This window comes from Patella vulgata, chromosome 5, assembly GCF_932274485.2.
Source record: "Patella vulgata chromosome 5, xgPatVulg1.2, whole genome shotgun sequence".
Lineage (NCBI taxonomy): Eukaryota > Metazoa > Mollusca > Gastropoda > Patellidae > Patella > Patella vulgata.
The window spans coordinates 4,621,894-4,648,212 of NC_065883.2; the positions used below are offsets into that span (position 1 = coordinate 4,621,894).

General features: G+C 36.3%; 1 protein-coding gene and 1 long non-coding RNA gene across 5 annotated transcripts in view; one reads left to right on the forward strand and one right to left on the reverse strand.

Moving 5' to 3' along the window:
• Positions 1 to 9,433, reverse strand: part of LOC126822577 (von Willebrand factor D and EGF domain-containing protein) — a 35,050-nt gene extending 25,617 nt beyond the window's left edge. For both annotated transcript variants that reach the window (XM_050551525.2, XM_050551526.2), the window contains exons 1-5: positions 9,304 to 9,433; positions 8,575 to 8,704; positions 5,905 to 6,025; positions 4,698 to 4,784; positions 3,703 to 4,044 (exon numbers count right to left, since the gene is read on the reverse strand). In XM_050551525.2, the coding sequence (XP_050407482.2) occupies positions 3,703 to 4,044; positions 4,698 to 4,784; positions 5,905 to 6,025; positions 8,575 to 8,704; positions 9,304 to 9,430 (807 nt within the window). In that variant the 5' untranslated portion in view covers positions 9,431 to 9,433. The remainder of the gene's footprint in view (positions 1 to 3,702; positions 4,045 to 4,697; positions 4,785 to 5,904; positions 6,026 to 8,574; positions 8,705 to 9,303) is intronic.
• Positions 9,434 to 16,637: 7,204 nt separating this feature from the next.
• Positions 16,638 to 23,167, forward strand: LOC130012962 (uncharacterized). 3 transcript variants are annotated; one of them, XR_008788201.1, is made up of 4 exons: positions 16,638 to 16,701; positions 18,878 to 18,987; positions 22,147 to 22,239; positions 22,661 to 23,166. It is a non-coding gene; the product is annotated as an uncharacterized LOC130012962 (long non-coding RNA). The 3 variants fall into 3 exon arrangements; XR_008788202.1 differs by lacking the exon at positions 16,638 to 16,701 and adding an exon at positions 17,706 to 17,833 and having other exon boundaries at positions 22,661 to 23,167; XR_008788200.1 differs by lacking the exon at positions 16,638 to 16,701 and adding an exon at positions 18,058 to 18,213.
• The last annotated feature ends 3,152 nt before the right edge of the window (positions 23,168 to 26,319 follow it).

Below are 26,319 nucleotides of genomic sequence, written 5' to 3' on the forward strand. Positions count from 1 at the left end.
ACAAAAATTAATCCAAAGTTGGTATGAAACAGCAGATGGATGCCGAAAAGTATAGCAGTATATTAGACTCAAAATTCTAACATGCTATCGTCTAATTTCTAACTTCTATTCATGTAATTTCTAACTTCTATTCATGTAATTTCTAACTTCTAGTCATGTAATTTATAAATTAAGACAATGTATAATCCAACTTTTTTTTGTTCAGTGTAAATTTTAATTCTGTTTCATCTTATTTCTATTATTAAGACGAAAAATGTCTACTTTGTTGTCGCTTTACATGTTAAGCATGAAAGCCAAACAAATTTAGAATTTTGATACTTCTACTTAGCAACCATCATTATGACGTCGTTTTGTGTCGCCGCCGTGTGATGGGGACAATTATTTTGATACCAACGACTCGCTCTTCGTCAGGTTGAATGGTTTGGCGGAGTGTGGAAATTGAAAACAACATCGAACGTGACATGGTTTACAAATTGAATTACTATTTCAAATATTACATGAATAGAAGTTAGAAATTAGACGATAGGATGTTAGAATTTTGAGTCTAATATACTGCCATAGAAAAGTACATTGTTGACATGACGTTAAATACATCTTAGATACATCCAATCACTTTTTTCAATAATTTAATGATCTGGACACCCTTCTGTCTAAAGGACTCAAGTTCATACCAACCACCAAACCCAAGAACTATGATAATTACATCACCAACATTGAAAAGGGGATTCGTCAACTGGCACCGGGGGGGAAAACAGACTACCTTCGACATCAAATTACAACTTTGCTTAAGAAATCACCACACAAACCAACAGGAAATATGATAGCAACAGAACAGCAAGCCCTTCAACAACTGAAGTCAGATAAGACAATATCCATTGTCCCAGCGGATAAGGGTAAAGCTACAGTCATAATGGACCAGTCTGACTATATGTCGACCGTAGAGAACTTACTAAATGAAAATACCACCTACCGTAGGATTCGCAAGGACCCAACCGCAAGGCATGAAGCTAACCTACGCAAGGTATTGACCAAACTGAAAGACGACAACCAACTGGATAATAGTTTATATTACAAACTTAAACCTTCACACCCATTGCCACCTTATGCGAGAGCGACCATCAAGATCCACAAAGACCCAGTCTTATTTGCTCCAGGAACTCCGTTTTTTACAATACCTCCCAATACCTTTCCAAGCTCCTGTCACCTCTAGGAAAAACAGCAGATTCATTTATAAAAGACTCAGGCGAATTCTGCGAGAAAATAAGACAGGTTAATTCTGGCTGCACGATCATCTCCTATGATGTAGTAGACCTCTTCACAAATGTGCCCCGCGATCACACATTACAACTTTTTAGAGATAGGATAAACAACCTTGATACGCCACTAAATACAACTCTCAGCACCGATGGTATCATAGAACTGATAAAAGTATGTATTTCTTCTACCTATTTGAGATGGGGGGACGACTTCTATGAGCAGATTCATGGTTTACCCATGGGTAGCCCCCTCTCACCTTTGGTCGCCGAAGTGTTTATGACGTCACTTGAACAAGAATCCTTAAAGACATCTGTCATCAACCCTATCGTCTGGTATCTGAAAATGGATGACACTTTTGTCGCGCTCAACAAAGATGATGACCCCAACAAACTCCTCCAACATCTCAACAACCAGACAGACAGAATCAACTTCACTATGGAAGCTGAAGAAGAAGGTGAAATTCAATTCTTGGACGTATTAATCACTAAAGATGGAGACAGCCTTAAAACGTCAGTATACCGTAAACCCACTCACACAGACCAATATATACATTTCAACTCACATCACCCATTAAACATTAAGAAGGCTATTGTTTCAACTCTCACCAAGCGCGCCACCACTATCTGTCAAGCAGATTCATTATCCATAGAATTAACTCATTTACGGAAAGTCTTCGCCGAACTTAATAATTACCCTGCACATTTGGTAAACCAAGCCATTAGAGAAGTGACAAACGACAATGCTAATATTCCAAAACCGGCCAAACCAGCTACGAGTGGTATAAGGGTATCCCTCCCCTTTATTGACTCCAGATCATACCAGATTAGAAGACTACTTCAACAGGCAGGAATAGAGGTCTGCTTCTCTAGTGGCAAAACAATCCAGAACATACTGTCAGCAAATGGTAAAAAAGAACAGACGAACCAACCACCACCCAAGGGTTGCATTTACGAAATAACCTGCTCATGCAATAAAAAATACATAGGTGAGACGAAACGCCCGTTGGTTAAAAGAATCAAAGAACACCAATCCTTAGCAGCATATAACCAATCAGCAGTGGCCGAACATCTCAGTGATAACAGACGACATCATGTGAATTGGGACTTGACGCGAACGCTAGCAGTAAACCAACACCAGAAAAAAAACAGAAAAATTATTGAAGCTATTCACATCAGAAGAAACCAGCCTGAACTCAGCCGGGACACTGGAGTATATCTACCACACGCATATGACTCATTAATCTTAGGAAACGTTAACTAAATCGTGCTCCGTGTAAAAGTGTCAATGTGCGAGACTTACTGTGATCATAAGAGTGGAATGTGTTAACCTTATGTCTCTTCACTATTCCTTGTGAACATAACAACTCTTGAGGAAAAGGGAATAAAACACTTTTTTGGGGTCTATAATATTGGTTTGTGCTTGTTACGTGTTCAAGTCCCAAACGCCACCCTTGAGCTGTCACTCATATGGAACAACCTTACCGGTTTGTTGCAGTTGTGTTTTATTTGTGTTTTAATGTTTTAACTTTTGGATAACCTTTTAACAGAGTCATATATGTTTATTTCCCTTTATTATGGTTTTTAACTCTGCATAAGTTAGACCACTAGATATATTTTGTTATAATATTTGTGATTGGCTACATCTTGCTGTCTAATGGAGAGGGTCATTAATGGTATCAACAATAACATGGTTTCTCATTCATAGTTTTTTTAAATAATTTAATCTTTACTTTTAAATTTTGTAATCTTTATTGACAATATGGAAATTAAGGGTTTAATTATGATCGGTTGTTGTTTTAGCATGATTTGTACATTCCATCCCCCCTTTAAGGGTTTCTCATTGATTATTAATAGTTTACTTAGGTATGACATTGAATGGCTTCGGCCTTATTTTGTTAATTAGTTTATTGTTATCTGTTTGTATATAACCTTCTGTAACATGTTGATTGTATCATTGCTTGATAACGGTGAGAGTAACCTCATTGAAATGTTACAGTTAATAAACCTAGTGAATGTCATCCATAAAGCTGTCTGTTATTAGATCTACAACAAGTTATAATAACAAATCTAAAACTCTTACTGAGATAACGGATTGAGGTCAGTCTTGATAACTCCGCGATAAATTACCAACCCATACCAATTTCAAATGACCCCTTTAACAAAGAGATGAAATTAACACTTTTTAAATATGTCTTAAATATGTTTTCATGTTTGGGGCACACTCGAAGTACGGAAAATTTACTTTTACGGAATAAAACTGTTCAGATGCAAGAAGTGAATAAAAAATTTCTAAATATCACGACTCTTCAAATAAACATGTTTCCATCTGACTGACTTGCCTATATCTACAGGAGCCACGGTGATGTGCCCATCTTTATTAGCCCAGTGGGTGCCAAAATGTAGGACGTTATCTGTCCCACTTGAAATGTAACATACAAGGACTTACCGTAACGGGGGCTAAAGTATAATTTCCCCATATTAGGTGTCCAAAGTAACGATCTGGAGAACGAAGTGTGATTTTCATAACATTGGTGTGTTGCCCATATCCATCTTCAGTAATTGTACCAGTAACTTTGATACTGTAAATCTGTTCCCAATTGTCAGGATCAATGGCCACCCCACAAGCCGTATCTGCACGAACTGTTGGGGAGCAGGTATCAGACCCTGTTGGTATATTGGCCGTGACACCATATATGCATGGTGCGTCGGGACACCCAATGCTAGCTGTAGCTCTAATCCAGATCCGGCCAGAGTTTCCCTCTTTAATGGTAACCGCGGGTGTCAAAACCTGTAAAATATATTTTGGATATTTTGTATAAGTTTGTAATATGAATGGTTCAGAAATATATAAATAAGCCCCGGAAGCTGGGGCCAGTTTTCAACTTCACGAGTGGTAGTTCAAATAATTCAGATAAATTTATATAGCTTTTTTAGGTCCCGTGTTTATCGGACAGACGAGAGAGAGAGCGAGCGAGAGAGAGATATGGGGTTTAACGTCCACTCGTCATTTCGTGACTAACACATGGTTCAATTTTATTTCAATAATTTGCTTGCGCGTAGGGGTTTTTATCAGTGGGAGGAAACAGGAGGATCCGACGAAAATCTATTAATTAACGTATCCAGGCCATAATCAACTCTCGATGGCATCGGATTTCTCCGATATTAAATAGATTAGAACAGTTCAGCCATATTTTGATTTAAGCTAAAAATGGAGGAGCGAGATTTGGATGAGAACAATCAGTACGGTGGTTGAAATTATTGCACACGTCTTGTCAAACTTTTAAAAGCTAATATCTTCGCTCGCAAAAGAGTAATTTGAATGGAATTTTCAAATTATTCATTTTACATTATCTATTTTCGAACTATTATAGCAATAATGATTCTTTATCTAAATCTTACATAATGTATCTTTAAATATAAAAATATCAGGATGGAACTAACCTCTATACCAATAAATATGGGTTTACTCGTAGATGGAAGTCCTGCTGCTCCGTTCGCGCGTCTACCTGCTCTAATGTCACAATAAATCTTGGGGGGAAAAATAATATCATATTGTAATACAAAGGTGCAAGAAAAAATAAATCTTATGGGAATCGGTGCTTTAAAGAAAGAGCATAAGAGTCAACAATGGCATGTTAACTTAAAAGAACACATAATAATTTGTCAATTCTGTGGTGAAGTGGGACATCAAATACAAGAGCATCGCTACCGCTGCAATATACGTCCACATTCCTGCTTTGATTGATATGGCACTTTTTAAAATAAAGAGATTGAAATATGAAATGGCTGCAATATGACAAGAGGCAACAAAGAAGGCTAGGCGTTGGGTTTGTTTTGCCAAATTTACAGACTAAATATTAACATAAAAGTGGTCATGCACCAAAATAAATAGTTCCGTTCAAAATTGCAGCCTGTAGACAATAAATACAAAACTTGGGCATGGCTCTGAACCTGGGAGTTGGACATGGAACAATATAAATAGGTACCAACGTGTTATTGAAATGACTGATATGCTGAATTTTAGCAAAATTTGTTAATTATTGCAACCTGTAGAGTATTTACTGATACAAATTAACAAAAAAGTGGGGGACCACATCTCTGTGGGTCTGGACAAGCACCAAAATAAATAGTTGCTATCCTTACAGTATAAGGAATAAATATGCCAAGTTCCAGGATGATCCATTTAGAATTCAGCCTGTATACAATAAACACAACAATTGGGCGTGGCTCTGCTCCTGGGGATCGAGACTTGCAGGAATATATATGCCAAGTTCCAAGTCGATCCATTAGGAATCGCGGCGCGTATGCAACACACAGACACACAAAAAGAAAATGGGCGTGGCTCTGCCCCTGGGGCTGGGCATGCACCACAAACAATTGGGGTGTTCCTTAGGGCACAAAGAATAAGTATGCAAAGTTTCAAGATGATACGTTCAGAAATGCGAACTGCAGACGATACACAAATACAAGAAATGGGCGTGGCTCTGCCTCTGGTGGGTCGGCATGCACATAAAACAATAGGTATCATCCTTACCGTTGAGAGGTTTTTAAGAGCAAATTGTTTATTTAAAGTTTCTGTGCGAATTACTGTAATTATATTGTATTTTACTTATTTCGTAGCTGTAAATATATTATAATACAATCTTACATCAAAGCCAACCGTAATCACACCCTGTTCCCGTAGTTTAGCTTCTGTTAGTACTCGTTCGTTGGCTGGATCATTATAAGCAGCTAAAGGTGAATTGTATATAAAACGGTTGTTCACGTACCTGTATAAAAATAAAACACAGAAATTGCGGTTAAAATGAGCTGGAACGATTATCAGTTTGTTTAAATATCACTCTGGGAACATGGTTTCTCCCCTTCTATCAGAAACCATCGTCAAACCTTATTCCCCGCGAAATGGTGTAATATATCATTTTATTGGTTTTGGTGGTCACCTGACTTATTTCGGACAATTTCCGATTCATCTCGCAAACAATGGATCCAAAATGGAGGCCAAAATCCAAAATCATGACCGAAATTGGCGCGAAAAGTAAAAAATGATTTATTTCATCAATAATATTTGTTAAACTCTATTTCAGACCATTTTCAGAAGTAGCAAACTTCAAATATCTTTACTAGGACCCCTTCTATCAGAAACTATGTTCCCCGAAAAATTATCACAGATCTTGTGGTTGTACCCCCAACATATTGGAATGTGTTTAACTAATCCTATCTAACTTTCATAATTAGTGAACATAATATGTTATAGAATTAGAGGGGCCAAGTTGTGCCACTTGCTACAAAAACAGTTCTGGAGTCCAAAGTATCCATAATCTGCTGTCAAAATTGGTTTCACTACTAAGAAGTTGTTCAAAATTAACAACCATTATCCAGCCAAAGTACTATGCCGGACTAAAATCGTGGGGGTTGGGTGGGTGGGCAAAAACTCTTGGTCAAATGGCACAACTTACCCCGAGGGTGGGTTACATTGGGTCGAGTCAATGTAATCAGAGCTGTTGTTTTAATTGGTCATATGACATTACAATGAGGTATATATGATAAGATTCACATGCAATTTACTCATGTATTAAAAGCACCCACAAGACATGGATAATGACTAGGCTATAGATTATATAGCACTGAATTATAGTTAATATTAACAATGAACGCATCGTCATAGGCCTAAAAAACTATTTAAATATATCACTGCTGAATATAGGATACCACATAATAACATCAGATAAATCAGCGGGGTAAGTCTTGCCAAAGCTCTACTTGTCCCGTCAGAAATTGCACAAATTGCCCCGAGGTGAACTTTAAAATTAAGTAGGACTCAGCATCTTCACACATAAAATCCCAAACCAGCAAGCTAGAGTTATAACCATATATAGTGATTATCAAATGCCAATTTGTCACTCAAGGAAATCTACACCGTTAATGAAATAGAAAACAAGTAACCCGATTTTAAGAAATCAACTTTTCGGCTAAAATTTTATAGTTTATAGTGATGGAATGGACTTGTCCCTTACACCAATAACTGTCGTTTATTAGACTCATACAGGTTGGAGAGAGGGTGGGTCAACTTATCTTGAGGATCAACTTAGCCCCCCGCTACCTTCTCCATAGTTGGGACACAGCAATTAGATATTATTTCTGAATCAATGGCCTGATTTAGCCCGGCGACCGAAGCTTGGAGACCAATTTGTTCATTTAACTCATTTTCTGGACGGTTTTATATGAAACCCGACCCACTGAATACAGTTCATAAGTTCATAGCTGTGGTTTTCTTTATGTAGTTTAAGTCATTCTATGTGTCTACGACTAGTCTATCTCTACTGTTGTATGCCGTCTGACTTGCCATGTTTTTATTTTTCACACAATCAGATGCCATAATCCAGGAAGGTACGGTCTGATATGTGCGAATATCGAAAGGAACCAAGACCTCGGAGTTATAAACATACATTAAACATTTTAAGTTTCATCAAAATTGGATAAACAATGTGACCTCTATAGTGTCCTTAAGCCCAAAACATGATTTTTCGTACAAACATGGGCCATAATCCATGAAGTTACTGTGAATTTACTGTCCGATACATGCCAATATTGAAAGGAACCGAGATCTTTGGGATGTAAACCTATATTTCAAGCTGCTTCGTCAAAATTGGATAAAATTTGTGACCTGTAGAGTGTCCACAAACAAATTGTGGGCGTATAAAAATGACGAAATTACATGAATTGACTCTGAACCGAGAACCGTTACAATATATACGTCATTGGTTAAAATCAACTAAATAAGAAATAAAATCGCCGAGTTTTAGCCAAAGGTTTAAATTATCCACGTGGCCCTCTTTAAATCACGTGGACAATTGTTAAACGTCATCGTAGATTAAATTGTCTACCTATAGCGAAAATTAGTGAGTATTGACACTAGTTGACGGAATCTAGAGAAGTGAAATTTGATCCCAAATATTTTAATCCAACCGTTTCTCACCTTGGTATTATTATATCTACTGAAAGAGAATCGGTTTCAGACGAGTTATTTGCCCCTGAGTTACAAATCGGAATCAGACCAATTATTTGACAATCTCGCTTACGAACCAGGACGTAATAGACTTTATAGACATTATACTTAGTCATAGCTTGAAACATTTTCCACGTTACAGGCGCCTGTTGTGCGACCCTGCGACTGAACGTCGTGTTTATTACAGATGAAACAGGCTAATATTTTTTTTAGTTTTATAAGCACAAATATTTCAGAACTGTAAACCACACTACCGTCTGTAAGGTAGGATACACAGTAGTATTATACATGATTGTATCAATAGGGACGTACCAGTGTGCTTCATAAAATAATACTTCGTCTGTTGATTCGGTGAAGTTGCAGAAGAACCGGAATTGTGTGACATATGCCGCCGTGACTTGATCATAAGTGACACTTGGTACGGTTCTAAAATCCGGAATATCTTTAAAAAAACAACGTATTATTATATAATCGTATTGAACATCAACAAGTTCAACAATCAAACAAAACAAAATGGGCTAGACTAATCTGTAGAATGTTCACAAGACACTCTAGAAGGGAAGACGGATACAGGACTCGATCAAGTACGGATCTAATTTAGAACTGTTTACCATATTTCATATGTTTTTATTATTATTTACCCAGAAAACTTACCACCGCCTTCTTGTGAGTCTAATGTATCATTTGTATATACTCTAAAATACAACGATTTATCATTTGTATATACTCTAAAATACAACGGGTTCTCCAGTGTCTGCCCAATGACACGGGGGAAAACCACGCCTTACTCACTGTGCCACCACGGCCCCGAACTTTACTAAATTAACAGTAACGGTATTGATTTTCCTTTCATAAATGAAATGGATAATTCCAAAATACTTGCAATGGTCCTCTGATGTTGTTAATCTTACAGCCGCAATCGTTTTCTCGGTGCAGATGTTGGATAATTCAGAAATCTAAGAACCAATTTCTGTGCGTTAATAACTGGTCGTCAGCCAAGACACGTTTCTCATTTCCCGAAGATACAATGTACTATCTTACCTGCATCCCCTGTAGTAGAACAGTTTACCGTTGTCCATAATGTTGTTAAGCCTATAAAATATAGCAATATCTTAAAAGATGTATCCATGTCCTTGTCTGTCGTGTTGACTAAATGAAATACGAGCATGGACTGTTACTATTCATAGAAACAGTTCGGTTTAAGCTCAGTATATGCAATTCAATATGCGATTCGCGATAACATTCAAGAGATATTGTCACGTGATCCAGTGAAGATAGACACTTTAAGGACATTAAATGTATACCTTCGCCTCTCCTGCATTGAGAAATAAAATACGAACAATCCAAACCATTAGACAAAATTCGAAGTCCTAAAAAACGGTGTAGGCAAAATATTATAATAAGGCAAAATAGTGTAGCAGCATATGGACTTGTTCACCGTGTACAAAATACACGACAAACAGTGGCAACAGGTGTCCGGAAGAGTAAGCTTACCCTGTCTGGCGCCACACCCGCCAAAGTTAGGGTTGTGCAAAATAAAATAATACATAATTCGAAAACATTAATATAAAATGCTTCTATGAACGAAAGACCTTTAAAATTTATTTTGGACAAGCGCCCAGAAACTGCCATTCTTGGCGAGTTATTTTGACAATACGAAGCAGAAAAGTGGAGTTGGTTAGCAACACCCCTTTAAGGCGTAATAGAACCCAACAATCTAATATATATAACACGAGTGATGATTTACATACGTCACTGGGGGCTTTCACTGGCATAAAGTAAAGGCAAACTACCATAGACTTACCACAAGGCCAAATTGACATCTTCCTTAAAGGGACTATCCCGATTTGAATAGTCTCAAAAATAAAAGTCCGAGTATGTATGAAATTTAAGCGCCAGAATATAGAGGAATGGTGTATTAACACTGTCTCAAAATTACAGCTAAAAAAAATTAGAGTTGTTTGGACATGAACCTCAAAACTGCTTATCCGGACACGTAACCCTTTTAAGATTTGGGGATAAATATTTTGTTGGGATAATCGATTCCGGTTCCTTCAAAGGTCTATACAGTGATTGACCCCTGTGCTGTACTTGATAACAAAAGGTAATTTTCACCTACACAGTATTTTTATAAAATATAAGTCTAGTTTTATCCAGACACCACATAATACAGCTTGGGACATCGATCCTCATTTCCAGATTAAGACTGACAGGTTTAAGTTGTTGTAGTACATATATTGAGTTAGTTGTTTTGCCCTAAGGTAATGGATTTTAAATGATTTTAACACAAAATTAATCGGTTATATTCCCCAAAATATTATCGGGATTGGCCCTTTAAACATACATTATGCAAGAGCTAAATCTGTCTATTGCAGGTCTTTCTTTAAGCCTGTAATGTTATCTAAATTATTAATTAGACATTAATTAACCTATCCAGACCATAATCAACAGTAGATGGCGTCGCTAGCCTGCGATCCTTAGTGGATTATGAACCGATTTACTACATAACTTTCCTTCACGATTTAACGACTAAATGGATAATCGAGACTATGCTGTTTATCGTATTGACCTTAGTAATGATGACGGAGGCTAGGCGGAAATTTCAATCACTTAGTTCTCGGTTCATAATGGATAAATTTGAATGAAATTGCCAGCAAATTGCCTTAAAATTATCCAGTTTTTTAAATTATAGTGAGAACTGTCAACACGTTATCGAATCCCCCATAATGTATCTTTAATAAAAGGTTCATAATATATAACGGTTCAATGATTCGATTTGCCCCATGCCTTTTAAAGAAAGCAGGGGATTATTAAAATGGGACTGTCCGTCCGTCTGTCTGTCACACTTTTTGGGACTAGGATATTGGTGTAAGTGTCTATTAGGTGAATGTCGCGATAGAGTTCGATGATGAGCATTGTCTGCCCAAGCTAAGCAGAGATAAGCAATTTGATTGATTGATGCTTTGGGACACGATAACTTTGGTTCTAATTAAGTGAGTGTGATAAAACGTGGTGTATAGTTTCATTACATCGATACCTTGTTCGATAATGAACATTTTCTGCTTTTCTGACCATGTGGATGGTCGAGACTTTGGAGCTCGATAACTTTGATTCTAATTGAGTAAGGGTGGTGAAACTTCGGTTATAGTTTCATTATATCAATATCGTTTCTAAGTGCCATGATCAGCATTTTCCGCTAAGGATAAGTAGAGACTTCAGTCTGATTGATCGAAACTTTGGAACACAATAACCCTCATAATTGCGGTGAAGGTGTCTACTAGGTGAATGCTTAGACAGTGTTTGATCATGAGTTTTTTCCACAAAGGCTAAGTAGGGATTCGTAATTTGATTGGGTCAGACTTTGGAACATGACAACTTTGGTTATAATTGGGTGAGAGTGATAAATAAATGACACATATAAATAAAATTAATTGTAAATTTAACTTTTTCGAAAAGTGTTGGGCAATTAAACTGATTATCTATACTTAGAAGCAGAACATTTTCACTATCAACCTCGGTCAAGCTTTTAAAGTACCTGTTAATGAAATTCTACACTAAGCTGCATCACTCTTCATCAGTTAAAATCAAAGTTGCTTTGGCCTAAATCATCGACCAATGAAATTGCTTCAGGTTTAGCGGAAATTTTTAATCATTGAACTCAGTCACGATATTCACCTAATCAACATCTACACCGAGTTTAAACATTCTACCAAAGTCTTGACCGATCAAATTTTCCCATACTATATTTTACTTTATTTCCAAAGCTACGATGTAAAGAACCTAATATTCTACCAACACAGGGGTTTTTCTAACAAAGAGTGGCCCAGAAATGCTTGTCTATATTTTTTGAGGGAGGGGTAGGTATCGTAACATAGCATTTTTCCTTACTTCGCCATTGTCTATCCATTCGCTCACACTTTCTTGTGTTCATTTTACAAGTTTTTGATATTATTGAGGTAAAGATAGTCCCGATTGGTTTCACAAAAGTAGCTGATAAACGTACATTACTCTACAGAGTTCTAAGTCTTGATTGATTTTTATGAACTGTTCAGGAATAGTTAAAATGATGTTGAACTCCCTTCTCTCTGCCTTTTCTAAATTAATGGTGTAGATTAATTACAGCATACAACATATTTTCATTTACAAAATGATCACAAATTGGACTGCAGAAAATTATTTGTGTTGAACAGCTCCCTACTAAATTGTCACCCACCTTTTCTATTGCTCTACTAGCTTGCACATACCTTATGTTATGTCTAACCAGTTTTTGTACAAACAAATCGTGCTATGTGTCGTGGCGATGATTTCCGAATTCAAGGGGTAAATAATAATAATAATAATAATAATTGTATAGCGCAGTATGTTCCTGGGCGCTCTTTACAATTAAAATATATATAACATTAAAATGTGAATACGGATCTCTTTTAAACCCATTATCCATCGTTGATATTGATTTGATTTTCGTAATCAGATGCTAAATAATATGCTTAATCTTAATGTGTTCCTAACGTGGATTAAGCCGGGCATAATCAGATATTGCCAGATAACTGCAGCTATAACAACTAGACACTGCTCCTTGTCCAACTATAGGGTGGCAAAGTGGGTAAGGCACTAGCTTGCTAGCCAGGAGGTCGGGTGTTCGATCCCTGCATTGGCCGATAAACTTCATCCAGATTTTCCGGCGTGGTCTCTCCCCCCCCCCCCTTGTCAGTGATGCAGGACGGAGGGCATGACAAGTCTAGTCGTTCGGATGGGACGAAAACCCGAGGTCCCGTGTACACATTGACGTGCACGTAAATGATAACTTTGCAGTTGAAATTCGATATAAGATTAGTCAATAGTGCTGCTGCCCAGGCAAAATTTCCCTCATAGCAGACTGTATGGCGTATAGCCCAGTCGGAGCAGAACAGTAGGACGTTAAACCCCATTTCATTTCCATTTCCAAAACAAACCATGTAGATCAATCATATAATAATGTAATATGAATGTATATAAACTGATTTACATTCAATCATTGAATGGCAGTCTTTGGTGGCTGGTTATTCCAGTCTATACCGGTAGTATTCTCCTGTTGGTTATGTTTAGCGTCGTTCATCGAATCGCTTCATTTTATCTTAAATATTGGATATCAAAAGCTCATCTTTTCGCGGTAAGATAACAACATCAATGATTTGAATTGACCAATAAGTGGCGAAGACTGTGGCTGATATTTAGTTAGAGACTTGCCTCCTTCAAAGGGTGAAACTGTCACGTATTAAGACCATTCTCTCTCGCTGATAATCGTTGCGACCAATATAGTAGACGCGCCATATTTTTCAAATAATAATTGAAATGGCATCATTATCTTGAAATGAGCGTTTTCTGATTCGCATCCATTGCTATTATCAATAAAGTTGAAAAGTAGAATTTTGTATTCAATTCTATGCGTTACTTGGAGCCAATGGAGATTAAACAGTATTTAGAACAACTTGAGATGAGACGAGCAGCTGATTTTTCCAGTTTGTCCAATGCTTTATTCGAAACGCCCGACTGCAGTGAATTCAATTTATCTAGTGTATGGATAACTAGGACTTTTATCAGGGTTTTTGTTCCATCTATTGTAATAAACTTCCTATTTTTGGCAATATTGCTCAAATGAAAGTAGCCTTCTGTTCATACAGTGTTAATTTATAACTCCATATGCAAGTTGAAATCGAAGATTGCACCAATGTTTAGGGCTGCAGTAGATATAGTGATGGATTACTGCAAAACAGATAGAAAGATCATCATCTAGCTTTGAGAGAACGTGTTTTTGGACAATTACCAAGTATTCTGTTTTCTCATCGTTAAGGTTAAGGAAATTCTGTGAAATCCAGCGTTTATTATCATCTATACATTTTTCGATATTAAAACTGTTGGGATCTTATATACAGTTGGGTGACGTCCGCATAAAGTGAAATTCAAGTCTGAATTTGAGAATCAAATTATTATCATTATTGTTAGTTCGAAATAAATATTATTAAGTTGGTCTTAAAGCTTTGGATGGAAGGTGACTCTCGAAGAGATTTGGGAAGATCATTCCACATTTGGCTGCTCTGACGAAGAACGGAGAAAGCATATTCACCAGAACGTTTATTATATTTAGATTCTACGATCACCTACAGAACGAAGGTTGGATATAGCAATCAAAGAGTTCTTTTAAATAACTGGGTACATTGTCAGAATGAATTGATTTAAAACATTTACAAGAGCTTTAAATTGAACCCTCGCTCGAACTGGGAGCAGAGTGGAGTTTCTGTAACCTAGCTGGTATATGATCAAATTTTCGTATTCTAGTTATGAGACGTGCAACATTGTTTTGCGCTATTTGTAGTCTGTTAAAGTTGTTTCTGGTGATCCCAATAGAAGTGAATTGGCATAGTCCATGTGCAATGTTACCAATGCTCTAACAACACTCTGGCAAGCATCGGTATTAAGATTAGAGAGTATTTTCGAAATAGCTTTAATTTGAAGATGCATTTTCTGTGTGATACTATTATGTGGGACATAAATTCATCGGTCACATAGCCAAGATTCTTAGCCTGCTTCTTTGAAGATATAGAGCAATCACCGATATGAATGGAATCAGCTTTAAAAACAATTTACTGGATTGTGATTTTGATATGACAAGAAATTCGGATTTGTCATCGTTAAGTTTTAGCCTCGAATGTTATTAAGACAAGGCTCTAGTCTACTGATATAATCCTAGTTGTGCTGAACGTAGTCATTTATTCGGGTGTCATCAGCAAAATCGTGGTTAAGTTCCTCATGCCTTCTTATGATTTGACCAATTCGAAGAATGTATAAGAGAAAAAGTAGAGGTCCCAATATGTATAACAGAAAAAGTAAAGACACAGACCTGATTATTTGCATATGTTGCGTTTTATCTTGAAGATATGAATTTATCGATGACAGTCGGCACCACAGATCCCAACTAAACATTCCAGCCTTTGAAATAGAATACTATGATCTATAGTATCAATAGCAGCACTGAGATCCAAAAGTACTAGGTGCACAGCTAGATTAGTATCCAGTGCCAGGTCAAAATCGTTTTTATACGTCCACATTCATAATGTGGACGTATATTGCCGTCGCCCCTGTCTGTGTGTGTGGGTGCGTGCCTGTGGGTGCGTGTATGTGTGTGTGTCTGTGTGTGGGCAGATCATTGAATTGGGGGACACTTGTATGCTTGCACACCAACAATTGCCGGACCATCGGGTTTTCGAGGACCAAAATCGGTCCTCGAATTTAGAAACCTGTGTCATCTACTTTCCACCCCCTGCCGAGTTTATTTTTAGAATATCTCGGTAGTGCTCGGTTAACCGTAAAATACCAACCCCTTGGGTGAAAGGGTGTGTTTTCCAGCCTGATCACCTCCCATGTCAGTTCATATTCACACAGCTCAGTTACGTCATTTATCACGCATGCGCATACTGTAAGCGTATCTCCGCCATATTAATAATAGCTTAAATCACCTCGGTGGAAGTGGACGTAAAATACAACTAACAAACAACAACAATCACGGTAAGGCACCATGTTTAGTCGAGTTAGAAATATTCATGTTATTTTTTTGCTGACCATTTTCCACTTTTGTTGTTCTGGTCATATTAACTGTTATGCTTGGTGTCATGTACAAAAATTGGGATCGACTTTTTCGACATAATATGCAACGTAGTAGACTCTATCAATAACTTGTCATTTAATTTAAGTTATCATCTGATCATTTGGGCCTAGTATCATTGATTCAGTCATTGACTGATTGAGTCTAGGCCTATATATATGTATTTGTATGAATGGTGAACATATTCTAATATTCTGGTGTTCAGTAGAACGAAATCTTGTGATGTTGAAATAAATTAAAAATGTCTCGGAGGTTTGTCTTGCACCAATGGGCAATCGAAATTGACCCATGTTTTCCCTATTTCTGAAATAAAATCGTTATTTCAGAAATAGAATATTTATATTTCATGACATAGATAGAATTAAAAGTGCACCATTGTCATTTAGCTACAATTATGTATGTATCGGTAAGGCGGAAGACGTACATCAGTAGTGGAACCATTTCTACATTGTCATTGTATTTCCCAAAGTAAAGCGATAATTGCATATTTTCTAAGAAAGTCAAAACATAATTATTTCTATATCTACTACGTACACAATCATAGGAATCATTCTAGTACTTAAAAAAACATTCACATAAAATTTGAAATAATTTCTATTCGCGGACGGTATTTGGAAATTGTCACGCGCAACACTACGGTATTTTTCTGCGCTAGATGTAGAATATCGGCGAGTCTGTCGAGGTTTGCCGAATGGGAAATTGTATAATTTCTTTTCACTGGAAAACTATGTCTACACAAGATCCGCGGTTAAACAGATACAGGGATAATGATGCCATTTTTAGGATTATTCTTTAACAAGGTAGGACTGTGTATATAGAAGCCATGTATTTTAAGTCTTTATTTAAACATATTTTAAACATAAGACTTAAAAAAAATGCAATTATCGCTATATTTAAAGTAGTTAAATCTCTAACTCAATATCATCCAAAACCTTCGACAATGAAAACACGAATGGTGTTGTGATCTTAACAGAAAAAGGTGGGCTTCTGATATCCAATATTTATGACAAAATAAACATTAAGCGACTCGAAGAACGAGGCTAGACATATTCCACAAGTCATGTCAAACGGTGACCCCATATTCTTATCTGGAGAACATGCGCAATAAATACTATCGATGTAGACTGGAATAACCAGACGTTAGAGATGGCCATTGGATTGAGACTTCTGGCGTATTTCGCCGAACATAACTGCTTTGAAATTAGAGTAAAAACGGAAACAATTGAATGTAAATCAGTTTACATACATTCATATTACCGTACATTATTATATACAATGCGACCCATTTGTGTCAATTTTTAGATCCCAAATATTAGCGATTTTGCCCCTTTAAATTATGTATTTTGTTTACAGTATGAACAGTTTTGTTAGCATACCACTGGCATCGTTATGTTTCTGCTTAAAGGAGCTAAGTCGCTAATATTTGGGACCTAGAAATTGACACAAATGGGTTGCAATGCATACAATAATGAAATATGAATGTATATAAATTGATTAACATTCAATCGTTTTTGTTTTTACTGTAATTTCTAATCAATTAGGTTCGGTGAAATACGCCAGTATTCTCAATCGAATTTCAATCTCTAGCGACTGGTTATTCCAACCTACGCCGATAGTATTTATTGGGCATGCTCTCCAGATAAGAATATACATGTAGCGTCACCATTTGACATGACTTGTGGAATATGCCTAGCCGCGTTTTGCGAGTCCCTTATTACAAATAGCGCTAAAAAGTATTAGCTAAAAGTAGCGCTAAATTGTAAAATGTTTATTTTGTCTTAAATATTGGATATCAGAAGGCCATCTTTTCCCGGTAAGATCACAACATCAATTATGTTGATTTAAACCGACAAATAAATCATGTTTTTAATGTCGAAGATTTTGGATGGTATTGAGTTAGAGATTTAGCTACTTTAATGACGAATATTAAAGGTAAGAGACTACATGTAATTTGTAAAACATGACAATGACATATTGGGTTTAACAACAAAACACATACTTATGGAAAACAGCTACTAGTGTATTTAAGGCGACGTTTCGTAGAGTATTCTCTCAACGTTATCAAGCTGCGACGTTTCGTAGAGTATTCTCTCAACGTTATTAGCTTGATAACGTTGAGAGAATACTCTACGAAACGTCGCCTTAAATACACTAGTAGCTGTATTCCATAAGTATGTGTTTTGTTGTTACTCTATCCAGTTACTAAATGCCATTTAAAGAACATATTGGGTTTAGTATTTTCACTAGAGTGACTAGTTCCGCAATGATGAGTAATGATGTGGTTGCTAATAACGGTCAAGATCATTCTGATAGTACGTGTTTTGTAAATTATATACTCTAATCGATGGTCATTTTGTCTGTCATTCAGAAGGATATTATAGAATACAAAAGCAATGTTTATTGAAGTTTTGATATTAACTAACGGCAAAAAAAAAGAGAATTACATTCTAAAGACATTAGCATGGCTTTTCCCGTTTGGGGTCCAGTAGTTTAAAGCGAGCGCTTTATATCATAAGATCTCTCATTGAGTCAAGTAGCATGGTTTCGAGTCTAAGCTTGTAAAAGACAAGGACTAGGGTAGCCTGTCCAACTGCGTGTATTTTCTCCGGGTCCTCCGGTTTCCTCCCACAGCTAAAGACCCCTACTAAAGACCCCTATATAGGCACAAGCATGGGATGTTAAGTCCCATTTTCCACTTTCTCTTGCTTTTCTCCCAAATCATGTATTATCTGCAGTTTGGTGATCTGCGATTCTGTATCATTAACATCAAAATGCTACTGTGCTTACGGTTAAATACCAGTGGCCTACAATATCAATTATGGTTAAGCTTCATTATCATACATGTATATTCTGTATGGATAAAACCAATTTATGTTTTTAGTTATTCATTTTATGTAAATTATTAAGTCATAATCTTTGTTCATACTGCAATACATGTAGATTTAAACATAAATATTTTTACATTTAATACTTCAGAGAATTACCAGTATATGTGGGCCTGGATGTCGAGGGGTATGGCCAGTCCAACTTAAACAGAGATTTGGGGACAACTTTGTGGATGTTAATTGTAATTCTGATGATGCAATGTAAGTCAACATAAGGATTAATTAGGGTTTCACACTGTGTAGCTTGTGTGAAACACTATTGTTTTTGTTAAAATTATTCTTCTTCTTATTATTTTTTTTTTTCCAATTTGATTGTATCTCAGAAACTACATGTCGGATCGATACGATTTCTTCGGTTTTATTGGGAAAGGTGGGTGTGACTTAGCGATTAAAGCTATTTTGGGCATTCTGTGACAACGCGAAATGTCCGAAATCACCGAAGTTGTCGTTTTGTAAAAGAATGCCGTAGTATTAACAATAATCATCGAATTTTAACATATGATGCATAGCCGGAGACCAGGCACATAGCTGTGCTACTTTTGATTTTTGATTGTCGACGAATCTTCGTAGATATTAAGCGCCAAATTTCGAAAATTTAAAATTTTACAAAAAACCTTTTTATTTCTGAATATTTTTATATGGCATTTTAACCAGGGTTGAAGAGTTATCCGATTTGACTAAAAATGTCAACATTTTTTGTGTCCGTAATTTTCCTTGGCCGCAATTGGCTAATTCAGTTTTTCAGTCCTAGATTAATTCTTTATTATTCGATTTGTACAAAAGAAAGTTCATATGCTGCGTGGTCCAAAATGTCATTTTTTTGGTTACCGGTAAAGATTTGTGTCGGCACCGGAAGTGAAGTAAAATCAGCAAAAACTACAATTTGGACAGATTTTGACAGTTCGGTACAACTTTTTGAAAGCAAATCTTATTTTTTTAAAATTTGATATTACCAAAAGTATACGCCATGCAAAGGCGCACAAATCATCGGACTCAGTTTTTTTAATTTCGATTTCGTTTTCCGGCTATTTCGATTAAAAGGTGAAAAAAAGGTGTAAAATTAAGCTATTTACAACCCGTCCACCGTCTTCATATTTCATCGTAACTTTCATAACCTCGTAGCAATAACCCATACAAAGAGAATGTATGTCAAAATTAGTTTGTAATATCAGCAGTTTTCGAGAAATAGGCCATTTGGCATGAGTCACATTTCGTGCTATTTTGCCTGTTCAAGAATCAATTATTATTCAATTTTCAATTTTCTTTCACCATTTGATGCCGAATGCCACATTTGACTAGATTAAATCATTTTAACACATTTACTGTCACCGGAAGTGAGGTCATTTGAGCAAAAACTGAATTTTAGCCTTCAAAACCGATATTTTTTTCAAATGAGTCATATACATGTATGTTATTTGTTTAAAAGTATGATATTTAATTTCAATCAACAAATAGAATGAACCCATACGACCATATAGATACCACAAAATGGGTTCTAACTTGTAAGGTTTCAGAGAAATAGACGATTTTCTACGAGTCACGTTTCAAGGTTTTTGGTCTATAACAGTGTCAAATATTATTCGATTTTCATAAAATTTTCACCATGTGATGCCTTATGCCATTTCTGATTTCCTAAAACTAATTTAACATTTTCATTCACACCGGAAGTAATGTCATTTTAGCAAAAACTGTATTTTAGCCTTCAAAACAAATATTTTTTTTGAAGTGAGTTATATTTAGTATTCGTTTATCATTATGATATTTCATTTCAGTGGAAATATAGATTGGATCAATACGATCATAAATATGTCAAAAAATAGCCTCTAACATCTTTTTTTGCAAAGAAATAACCAATTTTGTCAGGATCACTTTTTAAGACTTTTCGCATTTTTATTACAGTTTATGGGTTCTAAATTAATTATTTATTGCCTGATTTGTATAAAACAAAAGCTCATATACTCCTTGGTGCAAATTCTCAACTTGTTTCTACCTATAAAGTATTCTGTCGGCACCGGAAGTGACGTAATTTTGCCTAAAATTTAAATTTTGGCGGGTCAGGAGGTCTTTTCCTAAGGAAAAATCTTGATTTCTACAAATCTTATCAATGAAGATGAATCCTCCTACTACAGGCGCAAAATATGTCGGGCTTAGTTTTTTGGGTTTTTTTTAATATCAGTTTTGTATTTGCGCCATTTGGATTTAAGGTTGAAAAAAGTAGTAAAAATCAGCTGTTTACAACCCATTCATCGTCTTCATATTTTAGATTATTTCTACGCAACTTTCATAATTTTGTAGCATTAATCCATACGAGGACAATGTATGTCAAAATTAGATTGTAATATGCGCAGTTGCAAAGAAATAGGCAATTTTGCATGCGTCACTTTTCACGTTATTTTGCATGTAAAAGAGTCAATTATCGTTCGATTTTCAATTTTTGTTACCATGTGATGCCTCATGCCACCTTTGACTAGGTCAGTCCAATTTAACATTTTCACTGTCACTGAAAATGACGACATTTGGGCAAAAACCCATATGACCATACAGATATCACAAAATGGTTTCTAATTTTTTCGGTTGCAGAGATATAGGTTTTGGTCTATAAAAGTGTCAATTATTATTTGATTATCATAAAATTATATATACCATTAAATCACCCAGTTTGTACGCAGGAACCCATCTTAAATATTTATTTTGTACCTCTTTTATTTAAAGCAACAGTTCAGCTTTTACCCGATGAACACAAGGTATTACAAGACCAACTCAGTGTCACGCCTGTGGCTCCTCCCACAACAAGCCTTTCACCTTGCAAATTATGCTCCTACCCAAACCGGGGGGCTAGGATGATCTGGTGGTGTAGATTGTTGCGCTTCAACCTCTAGCTTGATAGTCACCTCTGGCGTGTGGTTGTGGGTTTGATCACTGGTGCGAGTGTATGTGGTTTGGAGATTGGGGCACCTTCTCGACCCAATGGGTTTACTCCGGGTACTCCGAATTCCTCCCACAAAGGCCCTGCACATGTGCTGATTTGAATAAAATAAAGGTATCATAGAATTGTTCCAAAATGACCCCGTTGGTGTTGATTGGACATAAACCCATATTTCATTTCATTTCACCCCCCCCACCCCCAGCATGTTTATGTTCAAGATTTTGTTTACGTAGCTTTGAAATTACTATGCAGTAGTTGTTTGAGTAACGACGGTATTCAAGAGTATAGAAATATAAATCAACATATAAGTTGGGTAATAGATATGAAGAATTTTTGCAAAGAACAGGCCTCTTGTCATGTAAATTTTTAATCTGACTCAGATTGAGAAATAATGAAATATCGTATATTTATGGCAATTGTATTTATTATTTCAGTTAACCATACCTCTCAGGTGCCAAGTTGTTTAACAGTGGATAGAGGGATTCCTAAAACAACAAATACCAGTTTGAAAGAAAAAAGAAACCCAGGTAATTTGCTGAAGTTCTTTCGTATCTTTAACTGCTTCCATTGTTCCCTTGGAGGTCAGTGGTGGCTCAGTGGATAATGTGCTTGCGACGCAATGTAAAATGACACAATGTGTAAATTGTGTTATGGCATCAATATTGTATTGCTCTTACTGTGTACAGAATTAACAAGGCTTACATGTAACCCATCTTAATCAGTACAAGGAATTGTTTTGACATAAGCCCATCGCTACTTCAAAATAGAGGATTAGATGTTACACACCAATTTTACGCCCATGGTTTCCTTGGGGTTTCTTTTTTTTAGTTCTTTTAGAGCATTGTCATTCTTATCGAGAATTTTTGTTATGATGTTTTACACAATGGATTAAAATTAAGATGTGGATGGAAAGATTTTAGTCTTATGTTAACTATTTAATATTTACAGGTGGTGGTGGGAAGAAATGTCCACATAAGTCATGGTCCCAAGCTGAAAAGAGTTACCTTTGAAAAATTCTTCAGTGATAATATAAGCAAATTACAGTTATCAGGTGTTGGTAAAAAGAAATGCGAAGAAGTGATTAAGTCTAGTCATGGTATTTTATGCTCTCGTAACTGGGTACATGTAAAAAGCCAAGTTAAGAACCTAATAGAGAAAAAAAAATAGTTTAGAAAGGCTTCTATTAGAGGAATTAATTTCTGTTTGTTGCCATTTAGTTTTGCATAATATGAATGCAAATTATTCATATGTTTGGTTCAAATGTACACCGGGAGTGCTGTTTTCTTTGTTATTCAAATCTTTGATTTCATCTTCATGGTTACTGTTAATTCTTGAAAAATGTTTGTTGGGTTACTAGAAAGTTGGGTTTCCTTAAGGAGATAAACCATATTGTACACTTCTATTTTGTCATTATCTGCCTATATGATCAGGAAAATTCAATCATTTTCGTATTTGTAAAATAGCTTCAATTATGGATTAAATCTTTAATAAAATACAGTTAGATATTCAGAAGTTAGTCCTGTTTGTTTTCATATTTTCAATATGCAACTGAATTGAAATGAAATGGGGTTTTATGCCCACTCAACACCAACTGGGTCGTTTTGGGACAGTTCTGTGGTACCTTTATGTTATCAAATTTAACTCATGTGCACATGTCTTTGCTGTGGGAGGAAACTTGACTACCCAGAGTGAACCCAAGGCGGCACCCCTATCTCTATTTACTCACACCAGGGATCGAACCCACAACTGCAAGCCGGAGATGACCAACCAGCTAGATTGACAGTCTAGACCACAGGGCCATCCCACTCCCCGACCCATCCCACTCCCACACCCCTCAATACGCAACTGAATGTTGTCCCATTCCTGACCTTCTGCGAGATTTACCTTGTTGTGAGACGCATGTGTGATACCTTTTGTTATGGTATTCTCAGTATGTAACAGTCAAATGCTGGTCTTTACATCCCGTCCTCATTAGAATTGATGTTCATTCAAGTAAGGTATCTACCTTTGCTCAAAACTCCTGAGAGTAGGTCGGATAAGAGATCACGTAATGAGAGCCAGTGAGAGATTGGATTTATATTATTTTTAATAAAACAAAGGCACAGATATATATAATGGAGGGTACCACCCGACCTCTCCTGCCTATTATAATTGAAACGAAACAGGGTTTTAACATCCTACTTTTCTGTACCGTACCCGGTAATGAAGATGGGGCAATACACCTAGCCGGGTGCTATGAGGGAAATTTGCCCTTTTAACTATTAGTGGTATGTGCATTTTTGCAAAAACAATTGAAAGTTGTAGTTGTGGAGGGAAAAACACGCATATGGGGGCCTAACAAGTAACATTTTATTTAATGAAAGGAATAGTTATTAGTGTTTGGTGGTCTTCAGATCTACTTGAAACACTCATTTTTGGAAAAACTGAGTTTTGTGGTCTAAGGGGGGACAACCAATGCCTTGTTCTCTCTTTCCTGTAATTAAACAAGTGTTTTTTTTTATCTATTTAAAGTACTTAATTATTATGAGTGTTTGGTGGTCCTCAGATCTACTAATATTTACTTGAAACACCCAAGTGGTCTCTGAACACTTTAAAATATTGAACATGTGTAATGGAAGGTCCTCAGATCTAATAAGTTTCTACTAAACTTGAAACACTCAACTGGTCTCTGAATCCAGTGAAAAAACTGAACGTGTGTGAAAATAAAGGTCCTCAGATTTTACTAATATTTACTGGTGTGAGTGTGTTCATTTGGTCCTCTTTTTGTTGTAATACTTTTAATATGCAAGTGGGTGTTATGTTGGTCCCCATATCCCTCCTCTCAACTTTACTTCTTGATACACAGTTTCTATTTTTAGAATGGTCCTCCTACCCCATTAATTTACTGGTGTGAGTGTGTTACTTTTGTCCTCTTTTTGTTGTAATACTTTTAATATGCAAGTGGGTGTTATGCTGGTCCCCATATCCCCCCTCTCTACTTTACTTCTTGATACAAAGTTTCTTTTTTTAGAATGGTCCTCTAACGCCACCAATTTACCAACATCACATATCTAGCATACCACTAAAGATATCGACTCTAGCATAGCCTCGGGGAGGTACACTACCGTCTTCGGGGTACCTGAGTCTATTTATGGCTTAATTGCAGTAGGGGTTACCATGGTCCCCAAAACAATGTAAAATGTCATGGTCCCGCAAAACCATAATCTGCCTGTATGTGTGTGTCGCCTACAGGCCACAATTCTTAAGTGATCATCTTTAAACTTTACATACTTATTCCTTATACCCTAAGGATGGTCCCTATTGTTTTTGGTGCATGCCCGACCCCCAAGGGCAGAGCCACGCCCATTTTTTGTATTTCTTTGTTTGTCATCTACAGGCTGCATTTCTTAACGTATCATATTGAAACTTTTCATACTTATTCTTTGTACCCTAAGGAACATCCCTATCGTTTGGGGTGCATGCCCAGCCCCCAGGGCTATATTTTGCCTATATGTTTAGCTATGGTGGATAACAAATCTGGTAACTAGTGTCATATATTTAATTACTATATAAAGTTAGAAAGTTCTTTATTTCTTGCATTTAAAGAATTCATAAATTATGTATTGTAAAGCAGGCTTCACCTAGCTGTCGTAGATGCATGGTCATATTGAGTCTAATTTAGTCGTAATGTTTGCAAGTACCCTTTATTTCGATGAATTATTTACACTTTCGCAAACGAGTCTTTGACAAGTTCACCACAGCAGTTCCCTGTACGTTAATTGTAGTTATCTCCCTTTAATCATTCTTGTAATAATTTCTCTGTCTAATTCATTGTATTATTATTGTATATTTCAGTTAATCGTTCCTCTCAGAAATTTCGTTTGTTTTTATGTCTGAAAGGGCGCATTAATAGCCACCCCATCTAAACCCACCTTTAGTAGATAGTTGAAGGAATGTACAAGCTACAAGTCCCATTACTTAAGTTTTTGATGAATTATTTAGACTTTCGTAAACAAGTCTTTGATAAGTTCATCACAGCAGTTCCCTGTACGTTCATTATAGTTATCTCCCTTTAATCATTTTTATAATAATTTCTATGTTTAATTCATTGTATTATTATTGTATATTTCAGTTAATCGTTCCTCTCAGAAATTTCGTTTTGTTTGTTTTTTTTATCCGAAAGAGAGCTTTAATAGCCACCCCATCTAAACCGCCTTTAGTAGTAGAAGGAATGTACAAACTACAATATTGATAATGCAGGCATCACAATCCTCAACAAATTTAGATGGATCCCCAATCCGTGTACTATTGAAACTTTCTGACGGATCGGAGAAAAGTCCGCTAAATTTATGTTTTTCTCGGTGTTACTTGTAAATCGGTTCCAGCGTCTGGCTTTCGATTAATTATTCCATAAACAGGATGGTGGTCAGAAATATTATTATTGTATATTTCAGTTAATCGTTCCTCTCAGAAATTTCGTTTTGTTTGTTTTTTTTATCCGAAAGAGAGCTTTAATAGCCACCCCATCTAAACCGCCTTTAGTAGTAGAAGGAATGTACAAACTACAATACTGATAATGCAGGCATCACAATCCTCAACAAATTTAGATGGATCCCCAATCCGTGTAC